At 45.9% G+C, this 14,403-nt stretch overlaps 1 protein-coding gene across 1 annotated transcript in view; it reads right to left on the bottom strand.

Annotated features, from left to right (window-relative positions):
• The window catches only part of CPZ (carboxypeptidase Z), a 51,411-nt gene extending 37,884 nt beyond the window's left edge, over positions 1-13,527 (bottom strand). The window contains exon 1 of the mRNA XM_084859877.1: positions 13,247-13,527. Coding sequence (XP_084716003.1) covers positions 13,247-13,472 — 226 coding nt within the window. The 5' untranslated portion in view covers positions 13,473-13,527. The remainder of the gene's footprint in view (positions 1-13,246) is intronic.
• Positions 13,528-14,403: the final 876 nt, after the last annotated feature.

The following is a 14,403-nucleotide window of genomic DNA, read 5'->3' as shown; positions in this document are numbered from 1 at the left end:
CTCCTAGCATTCCCCAGCCAGCTATGCTAGGGCTCTGGAATTCCCTTTTCCAGAGCCCCAGCATAGGCGTAGGCCCTAGCATAGGGAGGCGAGAGTGGCACCCTCCTTGGTATGTTTCTGCAGCCTGGCAAAAAACGTTTTTGTTCCAGCGGGCCTTTGGGGATAGATAGTCCGGACCTGTGAGAATATGATGGAGTGGTACTATTGTTATTGTTTTAAATTCTGATATTTTATGCAATTTTAATATTATTGATGATTTAATTATATTGTTAACTTTTGTATATTTTTATATATTTTAACTGTACAAGTTTTTAATGATGTAAGCCGCCTTGAGTCCCAGTATTGGGGAAAAGGCGGGATATAAATAAACAAACAAACAAACAAGATGATGCTGGGAGTTGTAGGACTTCCTTCTGTTTAAGTATGCATAGGATTGCACCCTTAAGTACAATATCTTTTGTCTAAACTGGCCCAGGACAGAGGAGGTCATTTGCTTTAGTGAAAGTCATGTGCTTTCTTGCTGGAAATTATGCTAATGTAATTTTATGAAATCCATGCATCTCATACGTACAAGGCTTCAGTTAGAAAACTAAGCTGGTCAGCAGTCTATCTCCAGACAGTGTGTATGGGCCCCTAGGCATAGGGAGTTTCCTGCTTACCGCCTAGTATTATTTGTTACTAGATCAGTGTACACATGAAACTTGGTCATTAGCTATAGGGCTATTGTAACATATGCTTGTTATATTAACGTATATGCTTGCATTGTTAAGTGTAACCTAGGTAAGTTTGGATTAACAGAATATTTGTGAATGAGTGAAAAGTGGGAGGGGTGTGTGTGTGTGTGTGAGGACTGTGAAGTTTTAAAAGGAGAGAGCTGACAGTTATAAGACAGATAGGGCCTTCAGGATTGAGGAATCTACATCTAATTAGTAGGGTTTTGGAACCAGGATTTAGAAGGGGTAGATAGGTTAGGACCAAGTATAGATTTATTAGTGTGTGTGTGTGTGTGTGTGTGTGAGAGAGAGAGAGAGAGAGAGAGAGAGAGAGACTCTTTTGTATTAATACATTTTATTTGTTTTTAATACAAAATCCCATGTTTTGTTTGGCTTATTGCGCTACCATTAGAAAATCTGTTTTCTTATTACTTCTCCTGTATTGGGTAGAGGGAACCAATTAGCCATACTGCGTGTCTTTGTGACCCAGAGAGAGTAAAGGAGCTGAAGCTTTGAGCATCAGTGAGGACAAGTGACCAAAGCAGAAGCAGACGTCCTGAGGGGCTTTTCTTCTCAGGCCATGTTCCCACCACAATGGAAGGAGAAGCTAATGGAGGAGTATCGGATTTTTTTTAAAAAGGAATCAGCTTTGCTGTGAGCAGGGCTCCATGAGCAGATTCTCTGCAACAGTAAAAATCACTTCGCAGAACATACTTCCTGGTGGGGATAGAGGCTCAACCAATAACAGAGGCTCCCCCCCCCCCGCTCCTTTCCCTGAAAGTCCAGATGCACCTGCATTTCAGGAGCAAGCCTCATTGACCACAATGGGAGTTACTTCTGAGTAGACCCATATGCTTGTGCTGGGAAAGAGGGGGGAAAACACAAAGATGGAAACCAACCCCCATTTTAACCCACAGGACCTCATTGACCACAATAGGAGTTACTTCTGAGGAGACAGTAATGGGTTTGTTGTGGGAAAGAGACCGGTAAGCACAAAGACAGAAACCACCCCCACTGTAACCTGCAGGATAACTATAACAAAGCTGTGAAGTAGTTACTTCCGTGCTTGATCGCTTAATCGCTTTCGTGCTTGATCTCTTAATCGCACTTAAGGAATTGGGCTTTAGAATGTGCCATTTCAATTGAGGGGGAATCTCTGTACTGATGTGGGCATTCAAAGGCAAGCCTCATTGACCACAATGGGAGTTACTTCTGAGGAGACACTAATGCGCTTGTTGTGGGAAACAGACCGAAACCAGCCCCCATTTTAATGCACAGGATCTCTATAAGGAAGCTGTGAAGGAGTTAGGTCCTGAGGCAATGGATCGGAGCCTTGAGATCATGCATTTAAGAAATTGGGCTTTCATATGTGCCATGTCAATTGAGGGGCTTCTCTGTTATTTCTGTGGTCACTGAGAGGGCAAGTTTCATTCAGCACAATGGGAGGAAACACCCTTTGACTGAGGTCACACTGAAAGGCACACCCCTGGGCAGGGCTAGCATACTCGAGGTCAATGCGGGGGTTGGGGCACACAGCAACTATACCGGGGAGAACCCAACTTAAGGAAAATAATTGGACTTTAAGCAGTCTCAGGAAATCTGGGTTTTCCCTGATAAGCTCCAGGGTGGCTGCTGGATGGCCATGACGTCATGTATCCCTAACGACCTCCACACACAGCTGGCTCAGAGTAAATCGCTGGTGGAGACACCCTTTCAGTTTCATCAGGTGGAAGCTGGAGAAGGTAGAACCCAGGGCAGGAACATAGAATCATAGAATACTAGGGTTGGAAGGGGCCTATAAGACCATTGAGACCAACCCCCTGCTCAATGCAGGAATCAAAGTCAAAGCATCCCTGACAGATGGCTGTCCAGCTTCATCTTGAATGCCTCCGGTGTGGGAGAACCCACTACCTCCCTAGGGAATTGGTTCCATTATCATATTGCTCCAACAGTCAGGACGTTTTTCCTGATGTTCAGCCGGAATCTGGCTTCCTGTAACTTGAGCCCATTATTCTGTGTCCTGCACTCTGGGATGATCGAGAAGAGACCCTGGCCTTCCTCTCTGTGACAACCTTTCAAGTACTTGAAGAGCGCTATCATATCTCCCCTCAGTCTTCTCTTCTCAAGGCTAAACATGCCCAGTTCTTTCAGTCTCTCCTCCTAGGGCTTTGTTTCCAGTTCCCTGATCATCTTTGCTGCCCTCTTCTGAACCCTCTCCAGTTTGTCTGCATCCTTCTTAAAGGATGTCAGACTGACTGGCCTGTATTTCCCAGGTTCCTTTTTTTTTTTTTTTGCCCTTTTTGAAGATAGGGACAACATTAACCCTCCTCCAGTCATCTGGCACTTCCCCCGTCCTCCATGTTTTCTCAAAGATAATAGACAGTGGTCCTGAGAGTTCTTCTGCCGGTTCCTTTATTACTCTAGGATGCAGTTCATCTGGCCCTGGAGATTTGAACTCATTCAAAGTAATTTGGTGTTCCTGACCTTATGCCTATCGATCTCAAACTACAATCTTGCCCCTTCGGCCTGTACTTTGCCTTTGCCAGGGGGCTCATAGACCCTCTTTCAGGAGAAGACTGAGCCAAAGTAGGAATTGAGCACTTCTGCCTTTTCCTTGTCATCTGTTATCATTTTGCCATCCTTATTTAATAGCTGAACCACCATTTCTTTCCTCTGTCTTTTACTATGCACATATCTGAAGAAAGCCTTTTTGTTGCTTTTGGCATCCCTCTCTAACCTCAGTTCGTTCTCAGCTTTAGCCTTCCTGACGCCATCCCTGCAATTCTGTGCTACCTGTCTGTACTCTTCCTTTGTTGCTTGGCCTTCCTTCCACTTCCTATATGTGTCCTTCTTTGTTTTCAGGTGATCTCTCTAAGCTTTTTGTGAAGCCACATTGGCTTCTTCTATTGTCTTCCACCGTTTTTTCTTGTTGGAATTGTTTGTAATTGTGCCTTGAAAATTTCCTTTTTTAAAAGCTCCCACCCATCTTGGACTCCTTTTCTCATTAGAGTCACTTGCCATGGGACCTTCCTGATCATTGTTCTGAGTTTATTAAAACTGGCTTTCCTAAAATCCAGGGTATGCATTTGGCTACACTCAGCTTTTGCTTCCTTTAGTGGCACGGAGCACTTTTTATCAGCTTAGGCTGGTATACCAACTACGCCCTTATCTGGACAGAGATAGCCTAGCTACAGTTATCCATGCTCTGATAACTTCTCGTCTGGATTACTGCAATGCGTTATACGTGGGGCTGCCTTTGAAAACGGTCCGGAAACTTCAGCTGGTCCAAAATAGGGCAGCAAGATTGTTAACAGGGACTGGCCTGCGAGCTCATATTACGCCAGTACTTTTCCAGCTGCACTGGCTGCCAGTCCATTTCCGGGCCCGATTCAAAGTGCTGGTGTTAACATTCAAAGCCCTTAACGGCTTGGGGCCAGGTTACCTGAAGGATCGCCTCCTCCCATATGTGCCTGCCCGGACCTTAAGATCATCAGCAGCAGCCCTTCTCCGTGAGCCCCTGCCAAAGGAAGTGAGGCGGGTGGCTACTAGGAGGAGGGCTTTTTCTGCTGTGGCACGCCGGCTCTGGAATGAGCTCCCTAGTGAGGTTCGCCTGGCGCCTACATTGTACTCCTTTTGGCGTCAGGTGAAGACCTTTTTATTTTCCCAGGCATTTTAGCATTCTAAATTTTTATCTTTGCTGTTTTAAATCTGTATTTTAAACTCCTGTACTGCTGCTAGGTTTTATTGTGGTTGTATTGTTATATTGTGGTTTTAATGTTCTATATATTTTAAATTGTTTTATTGTGTGTTGTTTGGTTTTAATTTTTGTGAACCGCCCAGAGAGCTTCGGCTATTGGGCGGTATAGAAATAAATAAATAAATAAATAAATAAGACTGAGCCGAAGTAGGAATTGAGCACTTCTGCCTTATCTTTGTCATCTGTTATCATTTTGCCATTCTTATTTAATAGGTGAACCACCATTTCTCCCCTCTGTCTTTTGCTATGCACATATCTGAAGAAAGCCTTTTTGTTGCTTTTAGCATCCCTCGCTAACCTCAGCTCGTTCTCAGCTTTAGCCTTCCTGATGCCATCCCTGCAATTCTGTGCTACCTGCCTTTAGAGTTTCCTTTCTTAAAAACTCCTATCCATCTTGGACTCCTTTTCTCATTACAGTTGCTTGCCATGAGATCTTACTGATCATTGTTCTGAGTTTATTAAAATCGGCTTTCCTAAAGTCCAGGGTACGGGTTTGGCTACACTCAGCTTTTGCTTCCTTTAGAACCAAGAACTCGAGTATAACATGGTCACTTTCCCCCAGAGTTCCCGTAACTGCTACTTTATCCACTAAGTCATCTCTGCTGGTTAGGATCAAGTCAAGGATAGCTGATCCTCTAGTTCCTTCCTCTACTTTCTGTAGGAGGAAGTTATCAGCAACACAAGTCAGGAATCTCTTGGTGGGGCCATGTTTTGCAGAATTTGTCTCCCAACAAATATCGGGGAAATTGAAGTCCCCCATTACTACTACATCCTGCTTCCTTGAAACACTGGCAAATTGCTTTTCAAAAGTTTCATCCTCGTCTTCTCCTTGATTGGGTGGCTGGTAGTAGAGTCCGACCACCAGGTTCCTTTTATTCTTTGCTCCATTTATTTTAACCCAGATGCTCTCGATGGGGCTACCAAGCTCATCCTCCTGTATTTCTGAGCAGAGAGATGTATTTTGAACACATAGTGCAACTCCACTTCCCTTTCTGTTCCTCCTGTTCTTTTTGAACAAGTTATATCCTTCAATTGTGTATTCCAGTCACGGGAATCATCTCACCAAGTTTCAGTTACACCTATCAAGTCATAATATCCCTCCTGTATTAAGAGTTCAAGTTTGTTCTGTTTGTTTCCCATACTCTGGGCATTAGTGTATAGACATTCTAGACCATGTGCTTTATGGTCTGGCTTTCTTCCTACGTGTTTCTGAAGACTATTTCTGGGTGCTATTAGAGCTGTTCTCTCTGTTGCGGTGCATGAGCCTTCATCCACTGTTACCCCCAATGTTACGTCTCCCTTCCCCGTAGGATTCAGTTTAAAGCCCTCCTGATGAAGTTCTTCAAGCTGTGGCCAAACACATTCTTCCCAGCCTTTGTGAGGTGCAACCCATCCCTTGCCAACAGTCCATCTTCCAGGAAGTATAGCCCGTGGTCTCAGAATCCAAATCTCTCGTGTCAGCACTCCCTTCATAGCCAGTCATTCACCCGGAGTATTTTTCTTTCCCTTTCTATCCCTCTTCTACCTACTGGAAGGATGCATGAGAAAACTATCTGGGCTCCAAAGTTCTTGAGTTTCCTTCCCAAAGCTTAAAAGTCTGATGTGATTTCTTCGTATCTCTGCTTGGTGATATCATTTGTTCCCACATGGATGAGAAGAAAGGGATACCTGTCAGTGGGCTTTATGAGTGCAGGCAACCTTTCAGTCACATCTCTAATCCGTCCTCCTGGGAGACAGCATTCCTGGCGAGTCCACGGGTCTTCGTGACATACTTGCTTGCTGTTGCTCTTCTAGCTTCTGTTCTTCACTTTGCTGCTGTAGTTCCACCGTTCTGTCCAAGAACTCTTCGCTTTCTCTTATTCCCTGAAGGGTCGACACTCGCCGTTCCAGTCCTCTTACTTTTTCTTCCAACAGCATGATCAACTTGCACTTGTTGCACATGTAGGCCATGCTGAGCTCAGGCAAGAAAACAAACACTGCACAGACCTTGCAGGTCACCACTGGAAAGTCTTTTCCTTCCATTGTCTCTATTCCCTTCATGTTTCTAGCTTTCTGATTGTACTGGAATAGCCTGTGCTTTGTCCTCTATTCACTGGAGGTTAAAAACACAGTCCCACTGGTATGGAAGTGTGTGTTACAAGAAAAAGAATGTTTTTTAAAAAGGGGGAAAGGGGGGGAGTTAGGGACCTCCCCCTTGTCCTCCCCTTTGACCTCCCCTGGCCAACTCCTGTTTGCTCTCCCTATTCACTCACTCTGATCACTCACTCTCTGGGAGCTTGCTTCCTTGTATAGCCCCTGGACCAGCTGAAGCAGCTTCCTCTGCTCTGCTCAGCACTTTGCCTTTGTCTCCTCTTCCACTGCAACTCCCCTGGCCAACTCCTGTTTGCTCTCCCTCTTAGCTTGCTCTGATTGTTCACTCTCTGGGAGCTTGCTTCCTTGAATAGCCCCTGGACCAGCTGGACCAGCTTCCTCTGCTCTGCTCTGCTCAGCTTGGAGACAGGAAACAGACATCATAGCCACATTTATTCTTGAGATGTACCAAGGTAAAATACATTTGCGTTGCTATGTTTCTTCAAGACATTTGTCAGGGTGTGGCACTAATTTACCAGAAAATGGAAACGAGGATAAAATTGGTCATTAACCAAAGGGTGGTTTGAGATTTTCCTGAAAGCCTCCTGAAATGTTTAGAATTACTGGTAAATGTCAACCTTCACTCTGCTTCTGACTTACTTTGACCAGTAAGAAGTAGTCCATACTTCCACATGCCAACTGTCTTAATTTTGTGGAGTCCTCTGTTCTTTTTCTACATTATAAAATGCTGGAGAATAAAAAGTCCCACAAATATCACATATGATGGGAATTGCTTGCTTTTGCTTTGCAAACATTAAAGTTGTCCAAAAGGTGGTGTTAATTTATCTCATTTCCCATGCCTCCCACAATGCTTTTTCTGCCCTCTGCTATTTCACTCCTCCCCCTTTCACTCCCTGTAAAGGGAAGGGGGAGGCATTTTGAGAACATCAGGACTACCCCCTTTCAATCAAAATCAAGACAGCTTTCTCAGTATAAATGTTCTGGCTTACTTCCATAAGGCTAGAGTCAGAACTACACCTTTGGTGGCAGATTGATTCTAGGAACTGGGTCTCCACCAAACAGCTGCAAAGTGATAGGGAATTTGCAGTGGAAAAGCAGTGAGCAGGAGGGGGGTTTCCATGCCAGAGTAAACTTTTGAGGGGAGAGAATGCCAGTCAGAGAAGAATCTGCTGCTAGCCCTCACAAGTGTCATTTGGTGAGGGAAGACGAAGGATAAGAATCGGAAGCAAGCCCCCCCCCCCCCCGCCGTGAAGACTGGTGAGCAGGCTCATATGGAGAGAGGAGCTCTCTGGGCTGTCCTGGCCCCAGAACATTTAGATTAAATGCACCTTGAACTGGGTGTAGAATTGAAGATAAATAGCAGCTAAAACAGGTCATGCAAGAGTGGGGTAATAATGGCATTGCTCCTAGTTGTCCCAGGGCTCTATTCTGCACTGCCTATAGCTTCCAAGCACTTTCCAAGGGCAGTTTCACATTGAGCACATTGCAGGACTCAAACCTGCAGGTAGGAAAATAATGTATAAGGTTGCTAAATCCTTATTCTCTAGGAGAAGCTGCTGATGTTGAATGGAATGCTGCTGATAGCATGTGCTCCTGAACACTGCTGCCACCTGGGAATCCAGAGCATGCCAAAGTTACCACCTTTGTTTGCCCAAGGTGAAGGTCACAGCAATTGATTACCAGGCTCCCCTATCCTTCCAAGGCATCACACTTCCCATCTTGTCTGATTTGAGCTTCAGCCTCATTTAGCCAACTACATCCTTCAGAATGGAGATTGTTCCTCCCAGCACAGATGTGAAATGGAAGTTGAAGTAGAGCTAGGTGTCATCAGTATATCAATGCCACCACACTCCAGATCCCTGGATACTGTCACAGCACCCTCATATTAGAGATGCTTCTCCCTTGCTGAATTTCTCCCTAGATTTTGTGGGTCAATATTACTAGAACATTTTACAGGAGCAGTACTGATAACACCAAATCTGTGGTTCTTCCAGATTTGTATTTCTGGAATTTGTACTGTAAGTAATGATGGGTGGATTCAAACAGGAAGAAAGTAATGTATTAAGTCCCAGAGTTGTGCAGAAAGAAAAAAACATAATTCAAAGGAAGAATATTTTTCTTCTCCAGAAGTGTGGTTTTATGCCTTTTATGGTATAATCCTATATTAGAGATATGCTGGTTGAGGAACTTTAGGATGTGGAGGAAGCCCTGCTGGCAGGACACCAGATACACCATTGTCATGACAGATACACTAGCATAGTTCACCCAAACCAGATAATCTGCATCATCGAGATTACCCTGGAGCTGAGCGGCCAGTACACACCTCAAAAGGGAATATCAGAGAATGTATGCTTTGCTGGCACAGAAAGGTTAAAAAAAACACTACTTGAACCCCATCATGTTGGCAATGTTTTGCAGTTATTCTGATATTTCCTGGAAGTGTGATTCCAGAAGGTGGCACTGGGGGATGGGCCTATAGTCTGTGGTGTTTAACATCCACATGAAATTGTTGGGAGTGGTTGTCTGAAGACTTGGGAGTTTGTTGACATCGGTATGTTGATGACACACAGCTCTCCCTCACTCTCTGACCTGGTTCACATGAGATGACAGCCAACCATGAGTTAATTTATCCGTGGGGGCTGTCGCATAATGCCAGATGCCCGCAGGTGGCATTTTTGCATGGCGTCTGTGGGTGTCCAGCTTGCTGTGGCCTGTCATTTTGTGCGAACCCAAGTGGCAGGGCTTCTTTGATGGCTAGACAACCCTCAAATAACCCTAAAACAAGCCATTGATTATTTGGGGTTGTCTCACCCTCAAACACCCTCTGCTGCCTAGGTTCACATGGCATGACAAGCCAGGTGCCTGTAGGCACCATGTAAAAATGGCACCTGTGGGCACCTGGCATGACATGACAGCCCTCGTGGGTAAATTAAGGCACATTGGGCTGTTGTGATATGTGAGTGCCCCCACCGTGTTCCATCTCAATTCAGGGAGGCCATGAAGGTTCTGAATTGGTGTCTGGAATTGGTATGAGTTGGGTGAAGGTGAACATATGGAAGCTTAATCCAGGCAAGTACTCAATTAGTAGGACCTCCAATTCACCAAGGAGGATCCAGTCCCCTTGAAGAAGAATCAGGTGTGCAACCCGGGAGTCTCTTTGACCTAGCTCTGCTTCTGGATGTTCAGGTAGCTACTGTGGCCAGGAGTCCTTTTGCCCAGTTGAGGCTGCTGTGCCCATTTCTGGAGAAGGTGGATCCGGTCATGGTCATATATGCCTTAGTTACATCAAAGTTGGATTGCTGTAATGTGCTATACTTGGGGTTGCCTTTGAAGAGAGTCCAGAAACTCCAGCTGGTGTAGAATATTGCTGCACAGCTTTTGACTGGAGCCAGGTACTAAGGGCGTGTGGCTCCTTTGCTATATCATCTTCACTGGCTACCAGTCTGTGTTTAGGCCTAGTTCAAAGTAAGGGTTATTACTTTTAAAGCCTTTAAATGGCTTAGGACCAGGGTATCCGAAGGACCATCTCTTATCATATGAACTTGCCCATTCCCTGAGTTCATTGGGAGAGGCCCTGTTTCGTGCCATGCCAATCTAAGGCTTGATTGGCAAGAATTTGGGATAAGGCCTTCTGTCAACATGTCCCAAGTTTGGAATGTCCTGCTTTGGGACATTGGCCCCATTTGGCCTTTTTCCAGATGGCATTCCATTCCAAGTTGAAGCCCTTATAGTTCCAGCAAGCCTTCATCTTATTGGATGAGTATCCATTTCTGATTCCACCCTTTTGTTTGCTCCCATATATTAACCTGATTGGTGCTATCTGCTGCTCTGTTTGCTTTTTTATTATTTTAGTTTTAGATTTGATTCTTTTTGTATTTTCCTGGATTGTTTATTGATCAGTTGAGAGCTACCTTAAGTGCCCTAAATTGAGGTAGAAAAGTAGGATAAAATAGTAATAAATAAAAATACAATAAAACCCATAAGAAAATGTGCCATAAATAAATGGTCAAAGCACGTATGCAAAATCCATTACCAACACTCCTAAATTCCTCTTTCTTTCCAGAAGCCAACTGGAGTGGAACAATTCTTACAAGAACTGTATAATCATAATGGAACAGAACTGAGGAAATCTGTTCATCCATAGTGCATATAGATGCTGAATAAAAGCAAGAATAATAGGAAGCCCTGCAGAACTCTCAATATGACTCTTGGAGACTGCCAGGACAGGAAAGAATGGAGCCAAGCTAATAACATGCCCACAACTCCTACCAAGGCCCACAGATGATCCAACAGAATGCAGTCATCCATAGTATATAACCGGGCCAGTAGGATCAAGTAATAAGTCCCCAGTCAACCTCTAGGCTGGAGTGGGGGAGCCTTTTTCAACTCAAGAGCTGAAAAGAGCTGTGGCTAACCTTCTGGGGTCTGCATGCCCATGGTGAGCAGGGCCACCTCACTCATACACATTCAGTTTTTACACACACACACACACACACACACACACACACCTGGATTCTCACACACAACACACACAGGCACAGACACACACTCCCCATCCTCCTCCTGCTCTAGGTACAGATAAAGTAGTCTTGGTACCCTGACCAGGTCTGAAACCAGACTGGACGAGGTAAAACATTGTTTCCTCAGAGAGGAAAATACCTGGAGTCTAAAAAGGAGACAGCGTCTTTTCTTCCCACAGGATATAATTTCCTCCAGCAAGCGAACCAGCAATTATGTCATTTAGGGAGGGTGGGGGTCAGTGCTCATTGATCCATCTTTCTCACCGGATGTGCAAGTGGCTTCCATGGCCCAGGGCACCTTTCAAGCAACTTAGGCTGGTGTGTCAGCTATGACCCTACATAGACAGGGACGGCTGTGCTTCAGTTATCCACAACCTGATAATTTCCATGGACTACTGCAGTGCGTTTTCAGTGGGGCTGCCTTTGAAAACAGTGTGGAAACTACAGTTAGTTCAGAATATGGCTACAAGTTGGCTAACTGGAACTGGGCAATATGAGCACATCACACCAGCACTGACGCTCAGTCTGTTTCCAGGCCTGATTCAAGATGCTGGTTGTGATCTTTAAGGCCCTTCACAGTGTGGGACCAGGGTACCAAGAGCCACCTCTCTCCACACGTGCCCACCTGGAGATCACCTTCAGAAACCCTTATTGGAGTGCCCGCGCTAAGTGGTGTAAGGTGGCTACAGGAGAGAGGCCCTTTTCAGTGGTGACACCCTGGCTATGGAACTCCCTCCCCAGGTAGGCTTGCTTGGCACCTACTTTGGCATCATTTCAGCACCAGAAAAGTCTTTTATTTCCGCAGGCCCTTTAATCTACCTTCCCTTTAAGCTCTTTTTACTCTCTGTGACTTGTTTGTATGCTTTATTATACTTTTATTGTCGTTTCTGTTGTTATTGAATTTTAATGGTTTATTTCTTGTTGTGAGCCCCCTAAGAACACTTGCTATAGAGCAGCCTGTCCATACTGCAAATAAGTAATATCTCAAACAAGGAGAACTTGCTTTGAGATTCTGCCCCACCCCCTCCTAGTATTTTGGTTCTCTCTACAATTGACTTTCCTCACAAATGGATTTAAACCAGTCTGTACAGTCTACTCTACAGTATTTAATCTCAGTGTATCTGTACAGTCATTTGTCTGTCTAACTACGCCAGTAGCTTGACACTTTACAAGATACCTGGCAACGGTGACGACCAGAGCAAGTGCTGCAGTGAGCATGGCATCCTCCCCCACTTTCTCTCTGAAGCGAACCCTCCCTGCCACCACACATTGCCCAAGGAAGCCAGCTCAGGGTTTCTGCAGGCTCCATGGACTGGGAAGACCCACAAGATGCCATGAGAACGTCCCAGAAAGGATGTTGGTACCGGCCTGCAGGCATTGCTTTCTGCAGCACTGCTGCCCCAAGCCTGATGGATGCTGCTACTCTAATGTTGAGGGTTGGGATCAGTTCCCTGGCACTGCTGCTGGGACCCTTTGACAAGATTCTCAGCACTCTGGAAGCACATTGTGGGACTGGATTTATCAAATGCAAATCAATTTTTCAAAACTTTTTGAGCAGCCATGAATGTTTCCCAATACTAAAATGTTGGGGAAAGGTCACTGTCAGGGGAAGACTGACAGAGTGCCCCCCCCCCCGCTGCTTCCCACTTGTACAAGCTTTGAAGCGGATATAATTAACCCTTATAGTTTACACAGTGTTATGTGCAGCAGATGCTCCTTAGGAAATGAGACGTGTTGATCTTAAGGAAGCCTTTCCCTCCCTTCTCAGACTGGGGAAGGGGTAATCTAAAAGTCCACATACAGAAGATCATAAGGCACATACACAAAATTACAGACGAGGCACATTCATTTGTTTACAATCTGACCACTCCATTCCTGGAAGGACGGCACTGGGAAGATCTCTGTCTCCCACATAGCTAGAGCCAGTCTCGAAATAATCCAGAGACGTTGATTCTGATAGACTCTGAAGGACGTTGGCAAAGAGCTATTCCGTGTACCTTTAGATTCGGCGCTTTAATGGCAGAAGCACTCATCCGGCTTTTTAGTACTCCCAAAGAGCACCGCTGATCTCCCAGAGACTGGGCAGCGGGGCGGTGGGGCGAGTCCTCCTTCCCCTTCCCCTCATCAGCTTGCCTCCAGAAGCGTCGCGTTGCGTTTGATCTTACCCTGAGCTTCCGCACGCAGTTCGCAGACGGGGGTGGCGGGATCCACGACGCTGATCAGGGCACCCACGAGGAAAGGGAACCGCTGCAGCCACATGCTTGGGGCCCTTTGTGTGCAGCGAGCGCCGTGATGTGGCATCCACCGGCCGGCTGCTCCGCAACGCTGAGCCACACGGCTCGGGCTCTCCGCTGCGAAGGAACCGAATGCGCTGCAAGTGTATGCCCGCATATTATGGGATATACGGCCCAGAGATCGTGTTACAGCTGCTAGTATTCCTGGGTGGAAAAACAGATTTTAAGAAGCGGGGCGGGCAGGGGGGAAAAGGAAGCTGGGGGCGACTGCTGGGGGCGCCCTTTCTCCGCCAGGCGCTTATATCTGGCGCCAGATCAGGCCACCAGCTGCCTCCGCCAACCCTTCCTGAGCGAACAAGAGAACAGCAGCACGTTTGCTGATGCTGATGCCGCTGCCTAGCAGGAGGCCTAGAAGACGGAGCCGAGCGAACGGCCGCTGAGGCTGTGACTGGTTCTGAAGAAGACACACAGAAAGCAAAGCCCTCTCCTCAGACTGGCTTTTCCAAAAAAGAAATAAACAAGGATAATATCTCATGCAGTAATCACCGGTTAAAAAAAATCCCAAACCTGAGTGTAGGTCAGTCTTACATAGATCTACACTGCAGCAGGAATTTGAACCTGTAAAGCAGCAACCAGCTTCTCCGCCAACATTCCTTCAGGGGACACAGTTCAGTTTCCAGAGGGGTGGTCGTGTCCATCTTTTGCAGCAAAAACGACGAGTCTTGTGGTACCTCAACAGATCTATTAGTTCCCTGCATCAGATGCATGAAGTGTTATCCTGAGTTAAGGCTATATACATACACATGGCTGAGGGAGAGGGGGCTGTAAACAGTGAGTCTAGAGGGAAATGAAATGTAGACAGTGCAGATCACGGGGAATGAGAAGGAAAGGGCCGACAACAAAAATGTGCTTTCCTCATATTTCTCTTTCCCCTTTCCATGGCCCTTCTCGTTCTAGTCGGTTGCATCTAGACCTTGTGAAAGGTCGGGCAAATCTTTCCCATTTTCAATCTGTCTGAAACTCGCCACTGCAACCCCAGAAGGGTGTCGTGGTTAGAATGTTGGACTAGGTCTGGGGAAGGGCCAGGG

This window comes from Heloderma suspectum, chromosome 5 (assembly GCF_057233095.1).
Source record: "Heloderma suspectum isolate Gila_16-S chromosome 5, 16-S_ref, whole genome shotgun sequence".
NCBI lineage: Eukaryota > Metazoa > Chordata > Lepidosauria > Squamata > Helodermatidae > Heloderma > Heloderma suspectum.
The sequence above is the reverse complement of the archived record's forward strand: the minus strand, read 5'-3'. Positions and strand labels throughout refer to the sequence as shown.